This window comes from Geotrypetes seraphini, chromosome 5, assembly GCF_902459505.1.
Source record: "Geotrypetes seraphini chromosome 5, aGeoSer1.1, whole genome shotgun sequence".
Lineage (NCBI taxonomy): Eukaryota > Metazoa > Chordata > Amphibia > Gymnophiona > Dermophiidae > Geotrypetes > Geotrypetes seraphini.
Window position 1 is genome coordinate 97,465,029 of NC_047088.1, and position 16,555 is coordinate 97,481,583.

General features: G+C 42.1%; 1 protein-coding gene across 8 annotated transcripts in view; it reads left to right on the forward strand.

Annotated features, from left to right (window-relative positions):
• Nucleotides 1-4,751, forward strand: part of LOC117361256 — a 72,932-nt gene extending 68,181 nt beyond the window's left edge. For all 8 annotated transcript variants that reach the window (XM_033946342.1, XM_033946341.1, XM_033946343.1 and 5 more), the window contains one exon: nucleotides 4,275-4,751. In XM_033946342.1, the coding sequence (XP_033802233.1) occupies nucleotides 4,275-4,324 (50 nt within the window). In that variant the 3' untranslated portion in view covers nucleotides 4,325-4,751. The remainder of the gene's footprint in view (nucleotides 1-4,274) is intronic.
• The last annotated feature ends 11,804 nt before the right edge of the window (nucleotides 4,752-16,555 follow it).

The following is a 16,555-nucleotide window of genomic DNA, read 5'->3' on the forward strand; positions in this document are numbered from 1 at the left end:
TAGTCGAAAGGATGATTCATCGAATAATTTTTTGACAGTGCGGAGCTTCCATAGTGTTGAAATACTTTTTTTGAACATTAGATCTATATGTTTTTCCAGGGTTAGATGTCTGTCAAGGGTAACTCCTAATATTTTTATAGATTGGTCAATTTCGTAATCTCGGCCATTCACGTGAATCTTGTTGTCTTTTATCTGTTCATTGGGAGAAGCCAGGAAAAATTTAGTTTTTTCTGTGTTCAGTTTTAGTTTGAAGGCCTTCATCCAAAGTTCTGTTTGATTTAGGGTATTGGATAGGAGATTAATGAAGTCCGGCCACAGATCGGATAGTGGTAGCACAACAGTGATATCGTCAGCGTAAATGTGGAAGTTGAGATTTAAGCTCTGTAGCAGGTGTCCCAATGAGATGAGGTAGATGTTGAAAAGGGTCGGTGACAACGGGGAGCCCTGGGGTAGTCCGCAGTTGTTATTCCAGCTGAAGAAGAATTTGACTTCTTTGAATACCTAATAGGATCTAAGTTCGAGAAATCCCTGGAACCAGTTGTGAGTGTTTCCTGTGATGCCTATTGATTCAAGACAGTTCAACAAGATGGAGTGGTCAACTAGGTCGAAGGCACAGCTTAGGTCCAGTTGGAGAATCATTGCCTGGAGCCTTGACTGAGAAGGGAATGTAGATGGTTTAGAAGAGAGGCCATTATAGTTTTGGTGCTAAAGCCGGGTCTGAAACCAGATTGGTTATTATGCAGTAGGTTGAATTTGTCTAGATAGATATTTAGATTAGCATTTACCAAGCCTTCTATTAATTTGGCAGCCAGAGGGATGTTTGCGACAGGTCTAAAATGGGAAATGTTGTTAGATGCTTCTTTTTTGTTCTTTTTTATAGGAGTTATAACAATTTGGCCCAGATCTTCTGGGAACTTGCCAGCGGATAGTTGTAGGTTGATCCAGTTTAGAAGTTTAGCTTTGAAGATGATGGGGGCCGATTTCATCACGTTTGGGGGGCAGGGGTCCAATCTGCAATATGATTTGGCGTATTTGTTGTAGTACTTGATGAACGTTTGCCAATCAGTCTCTTTGATGTTTGACCAATTCATGTCGGCTTTAGAAGCGTCAGGGTCCTGGAGGATGGCGTAGTTCCAGTGGGAGTCTTGGGTGCTTGGTAGGGCATGTCTTGATTTTATTATTTTTGAGTTGAAAAAATCGGCTAGGTCGTCTGCTGTGATTGTGGATTCTTCTACCGGGTTTGTGTAAGGGTGGGTATCCTACAAGTCATTGACTAGTTTGAACAGTTTGTTGCTGTTTAGAGAGGTGTTACCTATAATATGGGCATAGAAGGTTTTTTTCTTCTTTATGATAATGTTTTTGTAGTTTTTTAGCATTTGGCGCCATGTGTCTCTAGATTCTGGCGTTCCTAACTTTGTCCATTTCCTTTCTAATCTTCTTAGCTCTCTCTTTATCTCAAGGAGCTCTGGGTCAAACCAGCCAGATAGGTTTCTAGGTCTAATCCTTCTTTTTTTCAGCGGGGCCATTTCATTTAGGATTTGGGTGCTGGTGGAGATCCAGGAGTTCATAAAGTAGTTAGGATCCTCATCATGGTTGTGGATAATATCATAGTGAGACCAGAATGCTATGGGGCTAATCTTGCCTCTGCTTGTTTGAAATAGTGTGGATTTGTTCTTGGCTTTCATTGTAGTTGATATCCGTTGCCATTCCAGCTCGAAGTTGCATATTTTGTGGTCGGACCAAAGTGAGTCCGACCAGGTTTCTGATATCCATCGGATCGTGGGATTTGGTGCGTTTGTTGCGGTCAGTGATACTATGTCTAGTTGGTGGCCTTTTAAGTGAGTTGATATCGGAGGAGAGTGAGGGAAGCCTAGTGAAGTTAGAAAGGACCAGAATTCGATGGTCTCTGGTAGATCTGGATTCTCTAGGTGCTACATTGCCTAGACGCAAAGGGGCTCTCGGGAAGAGTTTGGAACTGGTTTCAGGGGTTTTTTTAACCAAAAGATCATATCAAGTGGTCTGCGATGGGAAATACTCCAGTTCTTGGAAAAATCCTTCGGGGGTACCTCAAGGTTCCCCACTATTGCCCACCTTATTTAATATCTACATTTCATCTTTAGGACATCTATTACAAAAATTAAACCTAAAATACTACATATATGCTGATATCTCTATTTTAATTCATTTGAATAACGTGACCAACAAAATTTATAACACATTTCCCATATCATGACTGAAATTGAACAGCGGACTATCAATTTTAAATTGAAATTAAACACAGAAAAGACAAATTTTTTTTGGCAAGCCCAAAGGATAAAATTACCAGAACATCATTACACCTAAATGGTCCTCGAACTCACGAATATGGTGGTAAAAAAGTGCTTTTTTGCACTATGGAAATTAAAGACCATTAAAAAATATTTCGACCCTCTTATCTTTTAGACTACTAGTTCAGTCATTGGTTCTATTCACATTGGACTACTGCAACATCATTTACATGGGTATACCTAAAAAAACCTGTGAGAAAATTAAGAATAGTGCAGAACACAGCCGTCCGCTTAATATTCGGACTAAAGAAAAGCGAGCATGTTAGTCCCTACTACAAACTGCTACACTGGTTGCCGATGGAGGCACAAATGTTCAAGTTCTCTTGCTTTTGCTTTAAACTGGTGTGGGGAATGGCCTCTACCTATCTCTTACCACATTTTGAGCTACACATCCCCACTAGGACAACCAGAAATGCCAATCTTTTTGCCTAGAATCACTAATTGTAAATACAGGTCCTTTCTGGACAGAACTTTTAAGTTTCAAGCTAGTAAACAGCAGATCTGGATAGGCAATTATATCAACAGAGCCAGGTTGACCTACGATGCTTTTCAGAAAGAAAGTAAGACAGCACTGTTCGATAGATTGATCTAATCAGATACCATTTTAAAACTATTAACATCATGCTGATAACTTTGAGAAATATGTGTATTTTTACTAATTGTATTCTGTAATTCGCTGATTGTCCAGCTCTCTTCACTGTAAACCGCTTAGAAGTCATAAGATTGTGGCGGTATAGAAAAAATAAAATTATTATAAGTCTAGAGGCAAATTACAGCAAACATTGTACTTGTACAGTAAAAGTTGCTTTGCCTGCCTTCTGACTTCAATTGAATTGCTTTGGGTCCAGCAGCAGGAGAAGCACTTGCTTGCTGTAGAGAATGATATGGAGACAAACTGTCTTCATCTACACCCCTCTTCTGCATGTTTTGTGGTTTTATATATTATGTTGAACCTTTGTAAACCTATCGCCAAAGGAAAACATTACATGTGTATATTTTAATCAAAAAACTGTTATGATGTCAATCTTGGGATTCAGTTTAGTTCTCCTTTCTTCCGCAGTCCTTCCTGCAATAGAAAATGTTCTGTCAAATGTGCTAGTAGCAGTAATGCACAGGATTCCAATACAAGTTATTGCAGTTTTAGGCAGCATCTATGCTTATTTTTCCAAAATGACAAAACACCATCATCAGTATGACTTGAACATAGATACCAGTCCAAGTCAATGAACATCCTTCAGAGGAAACATTGATCCATAAAAGTCACTCAGAAAACTAATATCCACTTTCTTTTGGAGGGGGGGAGGGGGTGGTTTTCCCACAGATGTGATACTTTCTGGAAATGTGGCTTAGAGAATGACATGGGGACAAAGTTTGACAGAGTATTGTATTGTTTTCCATATAGGACTCTGTTCTGAGTATATAAGTGACAAAGTTTGACCCCATCCCCACACCATACTTATGATAATTCCATTAAAATATTACCATTACTGCAGATCACCACACGTCCCTGTCTCCATGTCATACTCTAGTCTGCTGCTCTGGTTCCAAGCCTGATAATAAGAACCACATTAAAAGATGCACTTAAACAGTTCTTTCACTTCCATACTTGAACAGGTAATTCAGTTAGAGGAGGAGGTTGGGAGGTAGTAGTGTGACAGTACTGTTGGAGGTAAGTTCATTGTGTATTGCACTCACTCTCACTTCTGTTGGCATAACAGAGATTCAAGACTTCATCAGGGATGGGGGATGAGGGGAGCGTGTGTTCTCCCCTTCTCCTGCTACTGAAGGGAGCCCTCTTCAGTATTTTGTTTGGGGCCCAGAAATTTAAAATTACAGCACTGTGTGGAAGAGAGGAGAGCCCTTCTGAGAAGGATGTAGGGAAAGGTTTCTTGGTAAACATTTTTGCTCTATTTACCTAGATTCTCTCCTTTTAATTCTTCTCCACAGATCCAGCAAGAGTCATGATGTATTCTGAACCCACCGATGGAAAGGGTTAAACCAGATTTCCATTACTGTCTATGATCCTTTTGCTTTTCCCTCCTTCCCACCACTGTTTTCCATCAAATATTGCAAAAAAAAACCAATGTAAAATGTAAATTTGAAACATGGAAAGGGTGGGTAAGAAGAATCTAGCCTTCACATGTACACATTTTAAATGCATAACTGCTCCCATCTTTGGGGGAAGGGTCGGCAGCAGCACAAGTGGAAACCTGCTGTCTTCTCACTCTGTATTCCTAATCAAATGCACCTTTAAATTTTTTGTTTTCTTTTGTTAGCAAAAATTTTAAAAGAAGGAAAATAATTTTTTAAAGGAAATAACATTAATTTCATGTAGAATGTGTCTTGAATCAGAAGAAGAAAAAAAATGTACATGTTAAATACCCAATTGGTGATAAAAATAAAAGGAAAATATATTTAAGTGCATCTTTAAGTTGTGTGTTTATTTTCATTTCCTATATTTGATAAGAACATTCTTCCAGTATTTTTAGGAGGAAATCGGGATTGGGTACAATTGTACTTTTGTCCATATTTAACCAGGCATAAAACTACAAGAGCCTCGGTGAAGTTGACAAATTATGAACTATGTTGCTGTATTTCACAGCAATATAGTTTGTCATTTTGCCATCTGGAATGCATTCTCTCCCTGTGTCCTGTGTTTGGACTATGGGTGGAGGATGGAACACTTTGAAACATTGCTTTAGGCTGTATGTGAATAGTCTTTGTGATCATGACTACAGAATGACACAGAGACAAATTTTGTCCCTGTCCCTATCCCCATTGGCTCTGTCCCCATCCTTGCTCTGTCCCCTGTCCCTACTGACTCTGTCCTCTATTTGCACAAGCCTTTTGCACATTTTTTATTTTATATTTAAATCATTTTATTGAAGTATAAAAAGGGACTGTATTCTGTACAGCTGTTTATAAATCACAAGCAGCCTTCCATTTTGATCTGGTTTTAGTACAATCTTCCCAAAGATTCAGTTGCCTATGTTTACATCATCTGCGAAGGTAATTGGATTGTCTTTCAGACATGGGTGTAGAAGAGAATCTAAACTGTGTAATGGATGAACAGGAAAATTAAATGTCTATTAAAGGTTGTAAATGCTCCTTGACTGCCAGCAACGATGGATGAATCTATTGCAGTAACAGTAAGATGCGTGAGTGGTTGGGCATATGATAGAAAGATTGCAGATGATAGGAGTCTGATCAGCAGACAAGACTCTTGTTGCCACATCAAAGGCAAACAAAACACAAATGATGTCATTTAACAATAGTTCATTTAAATCCAAAAGCAGTTTCTGCAGTTTATTTTTTAATAACTGAATAGTTGCCAGTTGTCTAAGATGTGGCAGTTTTATACTAGTTAGTAGTATACTAGTCTTAAGTTTTAAGAGAATGACATGGGGACAAAGTTTATCCCTGTCCCCGCTGGCTTTGTCTCTGTTCCTGCCCTGTGGTTAACTGTGGATATCTATCCCTATGTCACTCTTGAATCTTGACACCATTCATGCAGACACTGAAGGTACAAGATTCTACCCTCCCTGCCTGAGTGGCATGGGCTAGTGACATCTTATGGGAGGCCTGCTCAGGTTGTGATCTCAAAACATGAGTTTTGCAACCTCATTTGGGGTCATGACTCTGTTTTGGAAGCGTTGGCCTAAGTTGTTAGCCCTGCAGAACACTTTCTCTCAATACTTCCCTCCCCCTTCTATATGCACAGTGAGACCCTTGCAACTCTACATTCATCCTCTCACCCTGCCCCCAATATCCAATGCTTCCCACAACACAAACACATACATTGCTACCAATTTAGCTGATTTGGTATAATAGGAAGGTAGTGCAAAAGGAGTAGTTACTCCTGATTGTGCATTGGTAGTGCCATTTGCAAGCAAGTCTTATTGATGTATTCTATGTCTTGCTGATTTCCTTTGCAAAGGTAGTAGTTCTGTCACAGTGCTGCAAAGTACCTCTCATGGTCTATGCCGATATAGCAGATACCAAATGAAATATGTTCCTGTGCGTCCTGCTGACCTGTCCTGCAAAGTAGAGAATAACGTGAACTCATTTTCCCATTCCAGCAAGTTCTTTTCCTGTCCCTGTCCCATTCCTGCAAGCTCTGTTCTCATCTGCACAAGCCTCAAACACTTTAAAAATCATGTGTTCGAGGCTTGTACGGTTATGGCAGAGCTTACTGGAATGGGACAGGGACACAACTCGACAGGACAGGGCAATTGATTTCCTGTGGGGATGGTGACAAATTTATCCCCATAATCATTCTCTAATGCAAAGGAAATGTAGTTTAGTATATTTTCCTACTGACTGTACTATTTAAGACCAGCCAGATTGGCTGTTACATAGGTATCTACATTTTCTGCTGCAGGGCCTGTTGTCTGGAACTCATTGCCTGTCATGCTTCATCTCCAAAATAATTCTTTCTGTTGCGGATACATACGAGTCCATACTAGAGCTGTTGATCCCATTTCCTGTGAACTGCAGAAGGTTATCCTTTTAAGAACTTGAGAACTCCTCCCCTTCTGCAGTGGAACATAGCATGCCCCTTATGCCTTCTGCAGGTGAACTCGGAAGGTATGTTTTGCTCTTCTCTATTTTTTCTTTCTTTATTTTTTTTCCACCAGATTTTTTTTAAGTTCTTTGTGGCTTCAGTGCTCAGAGTTCCCCTGCTCAGACATACTATGCCAGGGAAAGGACGCTGTCCCACGTGGGAGGACTGTTTCTCCTAGGGCAATCTGTGAGTCCTGTGGAGCCAGCCTGCTTTGGGCCCCTTCAGGAGCTCAGGGTCTGTCCCTCTGGGATCAACTTGCATGTTAATTTGGCCAGAGGCTTCAGTACAGGTTGTGTGGCTCTCCTGTCGCTATGGGAGTAATTCCGGGGGTGGGAGTTGGCAACTGTGGTCCATTTGGCCAGCAGCCAGAAGATTTCCTTGGACGTTTGAGGATCTGAGCAATTTCTGAGGCAGAACTACTTTCCCTGCAGCCAGGTTGATTCAGGCAAACAGGTACCTGAAGTCACAGTGAAGTCACTTTGAGTTTTAGTTGTTTCTGGAGTTGGATCCCCCTCCTCTAAAACCCAAACTCACTATTTATTTTTGCATGTAGCTCCAAACTACTCTGCCTAAGGAGAATCCTTCTCCCAAACAGGTGTCCCCCACCTCATACCACGCCAGCTTCCAGTGTCTGTGGCCCTTCAGAGAGTAGAATTGGGATGACTGGAGTCACTTTCCATGTCTTTATTGTTGCTGGTTGAGGAGCGGTCCAAGTTTCCAAGTTTATTAGTTTTTAATATCCCGACCATCAAACAAATGTCTGGCCGGTTAACAATAAAATTTAAAAAGGTAGATTTAAAAATTTAATAAAAAAGAAAAAAATAGTAGTAGGTGCGTAAAAATATATGAGGTGAACATAGATGACAAAGACTGGACAAACTAGAAGGTGAGGGTAAAAAAGGGGGGGAAGGGGAAAAGTTACATAATTTAGATGAAAAGGAGAAAGTGGGGTAGGGATAGAACGAGAGGGGTAGGGGCGCGTTGTTGAAGCAAATACTTGCTCGAAGTATAAGAAAAACAAAAACAAAGGAAGAAAGATGAGGATCTAAGTACAGTCGAAAGCGTCCTGAAATAGGAAAGTCTTAAGGCTAATCTTGAATTTGACTAAATGTTGTTTGTCGCGGAGGTATTGTGGTAGAGAGTTCCATAATGTAGGTGCAGTTACTGCAAAGTTGGTTTTCCGGGTATAATAGAATTCTTTTAGGGATGGAATAAAGAGAAGTTTTTGGTCCGTTGATCTTAAATTGCGAGGGGAACATTGTGGTATAAGGAGTTTATCGAGAAATGAAGGTTGGTGAGAGAGTTTGATTTTAAAGGAGAGTAGGATGATTTTGTAGATGATGCGGTGGGTGATAGGGAGCCAATGAGCCTCTTTAAGAAGAGGAGTGACATGCTCGAATTTACCTTTTTTGTAAATAAGTTTTATTGCCGTGTTTTGTATTAATTGTAATCGTCGTAGTTCTTTTTGGGGTAGTCCGTTGAGAAGAGAGTTACAATAGTCTAAATGGGAAATAACTAAGGAATGAATCAGAATATTGATTGAGTTGGTATCCAAGATAGAACTTAGTGATCGAATAATGCGAAGTTTAAAGAAGCAGATTTTTACGACTGAACTTATGTGGTCATGGAAAGTAAGCTCTCTATCAAAGATGACGCCAAGTAGTTTTATTTTAGTTTCCATTTGTAGTGGAAAAGATTTAATAGAAATTGTTCCTAATAATGATTCGGATGTTTTGATTGGAAGGAGGAGCCCACAGGATTTATCAATATTGAGTGAGAGTTTGTTTAAGAAGAGCCAGTCACTTATAATGTCCAATTTATTGTTTATATCTTTTACGTCTTGAGATGTTTGTAGTATTGATTGGGTGGAGAAGTTGTATGTCGTCTGCATAGGCGAATATTGTAAATCCTATAGATTGTGCTAATGTGAGAAGAGGAGATAGAAAGATATTAAATAGTAATGGAGATAGAATTGAACCTTGTGGGACTCCGAAGGTTTGTGATATGGTTGAAGAAGTTTCATTTTTTTACGTGAACTTTAGAGCTGCGTTCGTGAAAGTAAGATATAAACCAAGTAAGTGCACAACCTGTAATACCGCAGTCTTTTAATCTGGATAGAAGAAGAGAGTGGTCAATAGTATCAAAGGCTGCAGACAGGTCGAGAGAAATTAGAATAACAGATTTTTGGTGGTCATGATAGTATTGTATAGTTGAGATAAGGCCTAGTAATGATAATTCTGTAGAATGTGAAGAACGAAAGCCGGTTTGGCATGGATGTAAGGCATGAGTTTTATCAAAGAATTCTGTCAGTTGAGAATGAATAATTTTTTCCGTAAGTTTAGAGATTAGAGGTAGATTGGCAATAGGGCGGTAGTTTTTGGGTAAAGAAGAATCTGTGTTGTATTGTTTGAGTTTTGGAAAAACAAGAGCTGTTTTCCAAGCAATAGGGACTAGGCTGTCAGAAAAAGACTTGGAAATCATTTCCCAGATATATGGGCCGAAGAAAGAGAAAAATTTTTTAAGAAGTAATGGGGGAATGCTTTCCAAAAGGTTATTGGGGGAGTTTAAAGATTGTAAGATGAGAAATAGATGTGCTAATGAAGGCATTTTGAAGTTAGCATAAGAGCTGAAAGGTAGTTGAGTCGAATCATTGGAAGTTTGGGCAGAGAAGATAGGTAATGAAGGTCCGAGGTGTGATCTTATATTTTTGATTTTTGTGTCAAAGAACTGGGATAGTTCATCTGCAGATGGTAAAGTTGAGATAGGTAAATTTTGTTGTTTTTTTTTGAATATTTTGAAAGTGACTGCGCAAGACTGAAGAGAGTAGAGGAGTTACGGGTGGAAGAGATAAGCTTAGAATAATATTCTTTTTTAGTTTGTTGGATGGTTTTTTTTATAATGAAAGGCTTTTTCTTTGAAAAGAATGAGATAACTGTTATGGTGTGTTTTGCGCCATTTGTTTTCAGCAGACCGAAGTTGTCGGCGGAGAAGGACCAGTTTTTTGTTGTACCAGGGTTGTTGTTTTTTTGAGGACTGATTAGAGGTGGGGTTTTTTTCAGATTTGGGTGCCAGGGAATCTAATAGGGATTTTGTGGATGTTTCCCAGAGAAAAAAATTGTTCAGTGACAGAAAGGGAGGAGAAATCTTTAAGATTTAGGTCAAAGGAGGACTGGATAGCTGAAAGCGTTATATTATTAATGTTGCGGGTGATAAGGGCATTATTTGTTTGTTGGACGTGGTTAGAATGTGCTGGGGAGTCTAGTTGCCAAGTAATTCCATGTGCTGCAGGACATGTGAGAAAAGGGGTGGGAGCTTCGGTCTCGGCCCCCAGTCAGTCCTCCAAGGCTTTGAATCCCAGAAAAACAGTCTAAGGGGAAGAGATCATGCTCAGATGAATCAAGCAGCGATGGGACAAAACACAAGCGCATGGTGGCGGAAGATGCATCTCCTCTTTTTCAGTATGGAGATATGCAAGGAGTCTTAGGACCCCCAATGCAAGGCTTCTCAGATTGTCAGCTTATTTAACTGGCCTATTTAACAGGACCAGGAAGCGCTGCACTGCCTACGGGTGTGCCTACTCCACATAAGGGGGATACTTCTCCCAAGCAACTGTCCCCACCTCCCAGTGTCGGTGACCCTTCAGAGCAGGAATGGGATGACTGGAGTCCCTTTCCATGCCTTTATTTTCACTGGGCTCTTCTGCAACAGTGGAGAAGGGATCCCTTTTGGGATCTAGTATCAAAGGGGCAGATCACAGTGATCCCTCCGTGCATTGTCTTTTCAGTTCAGCTTCAGTCTCTCTATATTGAAGCTCGATGCCCAGCAGCCTTCCACTGTACAGTGCTCCATCCTGTGCGACACTAATGCACAGACAAACTTTTTTCCTACTCACTAGTATCTTACCTGTGTGGTCATGGACCAGTGGGAGACTCCTAAAGCCTCACTTAAGGTGGTCAAAGCTATGTCTCCAGACTTCTAGCAACTGTTTGCCCAACAGAAGGACTCCACAGTGACACAAGTGACCAAGCACCTCCCTTCCTAGTGAAGGTGGATTGATTCTGAAGGATGCACAGGACCATAAACTGGATGCAGTCCTGAAAAGATAGTTTGAAGCACTGGCTTTGGATATCAAAGCTGCAGCGGCTGCTTCCTTCATAGTGTAAACCCGCCATACCAGGCTGTGACTAGTCCCTCAGAGCTTGGGGACTCTTGCCCCCACATGTTTAAGAAGGGTGTGGATTAGGTGGCTGATGCTCTTTGACATCATTATAGTCCTGGGTAAGGTTTCAGCTTACTCAATTTCAGTCCGCTGAATGATGTGGATCAGGGGTGTCGAACTCAATCAGAGAAGGGGCCAAAATCTAAAATCCAGCCTAAATCGTGGGCCGAATGGTTTACTGAACAGTCATAAACTGACAATGTTAACCAGAAATGTGAATTTAAAATGAGTGGAACAATCTTTTCCTTAACAGTACTGTTAACCAACTCACATGCTATCAAGCAAAACAGTAATATTGGTATCAAGCAAAACAGTAATATTGGAATGTACCTAAAATGCTCATTGTTTTGTTTTCTGGCTAGATGTCTGACACCGTTTTCCCCGTATCAATGAGTCAATGTTCGGTTTTATTTCTTGGGCTGTAGCAACCCGCAAAACAGCATGGAGGTTGTCATCGGTAATGTGTGATCTGTGCTTGTTTTTGTTCAGATTCATTATTGAAAACATCTGTTCACAAAGATAGGTGCTCCCGAACATGGATAGAATACGGGCAGCATGAAGTCGGAGCTCTGGCATTGAGTCAGGGGGCAGTAGAGGGTAGAAGTCCTCAATTTCAACATCCTGAAACCTTGATTTCAGGCCACTGTCAGACTGAAGCTCGATTATCTCCATCTGAAGGTGATGGGGCACATTGTTGACATCAACTGTAAAAGGATTGGCAAAGATGTCAAAGCCTGAGTGCTGTGTTCTAAAGTCAGAGAAGCGCCGCTCAAATTCACTTAGTAAACGGCTAACTTTGGTAGTCAGCCGACTGCAAGGAAAAGTACCAGAAATAGTGGTTGAGATACTCAAACAAACGGGAAAGTGGGCAAGATTGTCCTGTTCCAGTTGGGACTTCCATAGTTGAAGTTTACGCTGGAATGCTGTGATCATGTCAGACATCTTCGTGATGACTTGTTTGCGTCTCTGTAGCTTCAGATTCAGTTGGGCGAGATGCTCGCATATGTCACACATCATAGCAAAATCACATAGCCAGGCGGGATCCGACAGTTCAGGCAAGGGCTTTCCTTTACTTTCCATGAAAAGAGCAATTTGTTCTCTGAGCTCAAAAAATCTTTTGAGGACTGCGCTCTTGCTCAGCCATCTTACTTCTGTGTGGTATGGCACGTCTCCATGCTCTGCACCCACCTCCTGTAAAAATTGCTGGAACTGGCGATGATTCAGGCCACGTGCCCTTATAAAGTTAATAGTTTTAATGACTGTGGTCATTATGTCATTCATGTCCAGAACTTTTCCACACATAGCCTCTTGGTGGATAATGCAATGATAAGTAATCAAGGGTGTGTGGCAGTGACTTTTTTGCATTCTTTCCTTCATTAGTCCAACCAAGCCTTTCTTTTCTCCGCACATTGAAGGTGCGCCATCGGTAGTTAGCCCCACCAACTTTTCCCAGGGTAATTTAAAATTATTTATAGATTTCTCCACAGCCTCAAATATATCTCTACCAGTCGTCGTCCCATGCATGGCAGCTACATCCAAAAGTTCCTCAGTGACAGAGAGGTCGGTCTTCGTAGCACGTATAAAGATGGACAGCTGTGCTGTATCAGTGTTGTCTGTGCTTTCATCGATAGCAAGTGAAAAAGCGAGATAACTGCATGCCTGTTCGGCCAGCTGTGATGATAGATTTCCTGAGAGTTCTTGAACTCTGTCTGCAATGGTGTTTCTTGACAAACTGACAGTTTGAAAACTCTGTATCTGGTTTTTTTTACATAGTTCCCCCCCCCCCCCCGACGTCCGATTCACCCCAAGCAGGACCGCTCGCACGCACCTGCACCCCCACCCCGAAGGACCGCCGACTCCCCGACTCCCAACACGATCGGGGCAAGAGGGAGCTCAAGCCCTCTTGCCCCAGCCAACCGCGGCACCCCCGACACGATCGGGGCAAGAGGGAGCTCAAGCCCTCTTGCCCCCCCGACTCCCAGACACGATCGGGGCAAAAAGGAGCCCAAGCCCTCTTGCCCCGCCGATTCCCCAACTCCCCGACAATATCGGGCCAGGAGGGAGCCCAAGTCCTCCTGGCCCTGGCAACCCCCCCCCCCCCCCGCTAGTTGTTCGGGCCAGGAGGGAGCCCAAACCCTCCTGACCACGGCGACCCCCTACCCCCACCCCGCACTACATTACGGGCAGGAGGGATCCCAGGCCCTCCTGCCCTCGACGCAAACCCCCCTCCCCCCATCGACCGCCCCCCCTCCAAGAACCGCCGACCCCCCTGGCCGACCCCCACGACACCCCCACCCCCCTTCCCCGTACCTTTCTGTAGTTGGCCGGACAGACCGGAGCCAAACCCGCCTGTCCGGCAGGCAGCCAACGACGGAATGAGGCCGGATTGGCCCATCCGTCTCAAAGCTCCGCCTACTGGTGGGACCTAAGGCTCCCGGGTCTATTCTGATTGGCCCAGGCGCCTTAGGCCCTACCAGTAGGCGGAGCTTTGAGACGGATGGGCCAATCCGGCCTCATTCCGTCGTTGGCTGCCTGCCGGACAGGCGGGTTTGGCTCCCGTCTGTCCGGCCAACTACAGAAAGGTACGGGGAAAGGGGGTGGGGGTGTCGTGGGGGTCGGCCAGGGGGGTCGCGGGTCGGCTGGGGGGGCGGTCGATGGGGGGAGATAGATAGCAAGTACGGCCGGCGAGATCACAAGCCTCCTATGTCACCGCGCGTCATTGTGATGGAACGCAGCGGCGTGCAGTGATGACAGCGCGGTGCGGGCCACATTGCAAGGCCTGGCGGGCCGGATTTGGCCCGCGGGCCTTGTGTTTGACTCATGTGCTGTGGATCAGACAGTGGACAGGAGATTCAGCTTCCAAGACCACTCTCAGCAAATTACTTTTCAAGGGGCAGATGCTGTTTGGCAAAGGGCTTAATGACCTCAAGGCCAGTGTGGCAGATCACTGCCCCAAATCCTTCCCAGATAGTAGGAGTTGACCTGTTGGGGGCAATAGAGGCAATTTTTGTACCTCTAGGAGATCTCACCAATCTTGCTCTGGTTACTATCAGGTATCGGTGCTAGTAGGCCACGGGTTCCCATGGTGGCCTGGCCTCCAAGAAACAGCAATGATGCCAGGAGGACGGCCACCACTCCTATCAGAGGGTGGCCGTCAGCATTCAGGGATGTGTGTGGGGGAGGAAGAGCTGAGATTTCAGGGGAGGTACATGATATCTGGGGGGATGTGGGGAATAGCAGGAGCATGTTGGGTATTTGAGGTGGATGTCAGAGGAGGGGTGTAGAGCTTCGGGCTCAGCTGATCCTGGTGGGGAATCCTCATGGGCTGAGCCCCCAGGCATCCTCCAAAACGGACTCAACTGATGGGGATTCATTTTCTGTGATCAGACAAGATAGTTGGTGGGTATGTCTATAAAACTTGCTTTTGTAAGTTTTTCACATGGATGTTTTTATTTTTTTTAATGGGCAAAAAGGGTAGATGTCCAACCTCACTTAGGCACATTTTTTATTATTATTATTCTTTATTAATTTCACTTTTACGTCACCAATACTTTGGAGATTAATAGAAATTCTTGAAATAAAGTAAGATAAAACTGAGAATACAAAAGGAAATAACACCTTTCACCCACAACATTTAAATAATTCGGTCCAAAATTAGGAAAAAGTAACTATAAGTAATAAAGGAACACAAATGCATTGAAAGGCTGCTCTGAGACCCTGCTCCTAGCCAGTCTAAAGCGAATGTATGAAATTTATACTGACATTAATTTCTTCTCTAGCACTTAAAAATTCCTCAAGCTGTTTAGGGTCAAAGAATTGAAATTGTTTGCCTTCATAAATAATATAGCAATTACAAGGAAATCTTAACACAAAGTTAGTAGATAAAGCCTGAACCCTAGCCCGAAGGTCCAAGAAGGCTTTCGCCTTATCTGTGTATCTCGTGCCAAATCAGGAAATACTTACTTGGGCACATTTTTTATTATGCCCCTATATGTCTTCAATAGAGAAAACAATGTTAATCATGAAGTCATATTTTAAAAAAAAATCAGTACTCTTTTATGGTCAACCAATCTTAATGTTTCCAGACAATCACAGATTAGATGTAAGGCCTTCCTTCTGCTGAGACCTAGGGTTCTGGCAGGGGGAGGTACCTTTTTCCTAAAGTTTCTCTAATCACAGAGGTAGCTAATTCTTATGTATTTCTAGATCCAAGTTATTTAGAAATTTTTCTTTTGTATAAATCTAAGAAGGATGTGAAATAATTTTTCTTTACAGGTTTATAGGGAATATATATTTCTACTAAATATAGAAGTTAAAAGATTTCTTGTATAAAAATTTTGTCTTAACTCCCCATGATGTGGATTTGAAGGATGATTTGTATTTTTGTCTTGTTAATTATTTTCTTTGCTTCTGAATTTCTTAAATGTTACTTTGTAACAAATGAAGAAATTTAAATTAAAAAGAAAAAAGATGAGACTTAAAAACTAGGGTTCACAATTTACACAACTCTGGCTAATTCCTTGTCACATTAACATCATAGAGCATGTCTACAAGGAAGGTCAAAGCTAACTCCAAACATGCCACCTCGGTTCTCTCTGGCAGTTGTTGAATCCAGCACAATAAGGCTTGGGTGATAGGGTCTCTGCACCACTCCTACTAGTAACTATTTCTTTAGTGCTACTGGACATACACAGCACAGTACACATACATTAAAGAGGCAATCCCTATTTGACAGAGCTTACAAGCTATTGAAAGCAGACAAACAGGACAAGTAAGAAATTAGGGAGTTCCATTTATTATGGGAATGAGGGGTTTAAATGGGTCAATCAGTGTTTACTATTTAAAAGCAGACACAAACAGGTGCGATTTTAACCTGGATTTAAATAAAGAGATCATGACATTAACTCAGAAAGACTATTTCAGGTATATTTGCAACTGTGGAAGGAATGGGGTCTGGAATTGACAGTGAAGAAGTGCACAGAGAACTTACCTGATGAGCAGAATTCCCAAGGAAGGGTGTAAGGAGAGAGGAGAGATGCTGAAGAGCCTCAGAATGAATACACTTATAAGTCAGTAAGAGGAATTAGAACTGTTTTGTGGAAATGATAGGAAGCCAATGAGTGACTTGAGAATAAGGGTTAAGATAGACCTGAGAAGATATACCGCTTATTTATAGGATAAGCAGCATAAAATCTGTTTTACACTTTGGGATCTTGCCAGGTACTTGTGACCTGGGTTAGCCACTATTGGAAATGGGATCTTATGCTTGATGGACCTTCAGTCTGTTCTGAAATGGCAACTCATGTTCTAAATAGCAATTTAAAAAAAAAAAAAAACCTTTGTGATAAGCAGTGTAAATAGAAATTGCATGAAAATCTGTCGATAGTGTGTTTATAAAGGAAGGGATGAATTTTGGTGGTGATTATGCAGTGATTCCCAACCCTG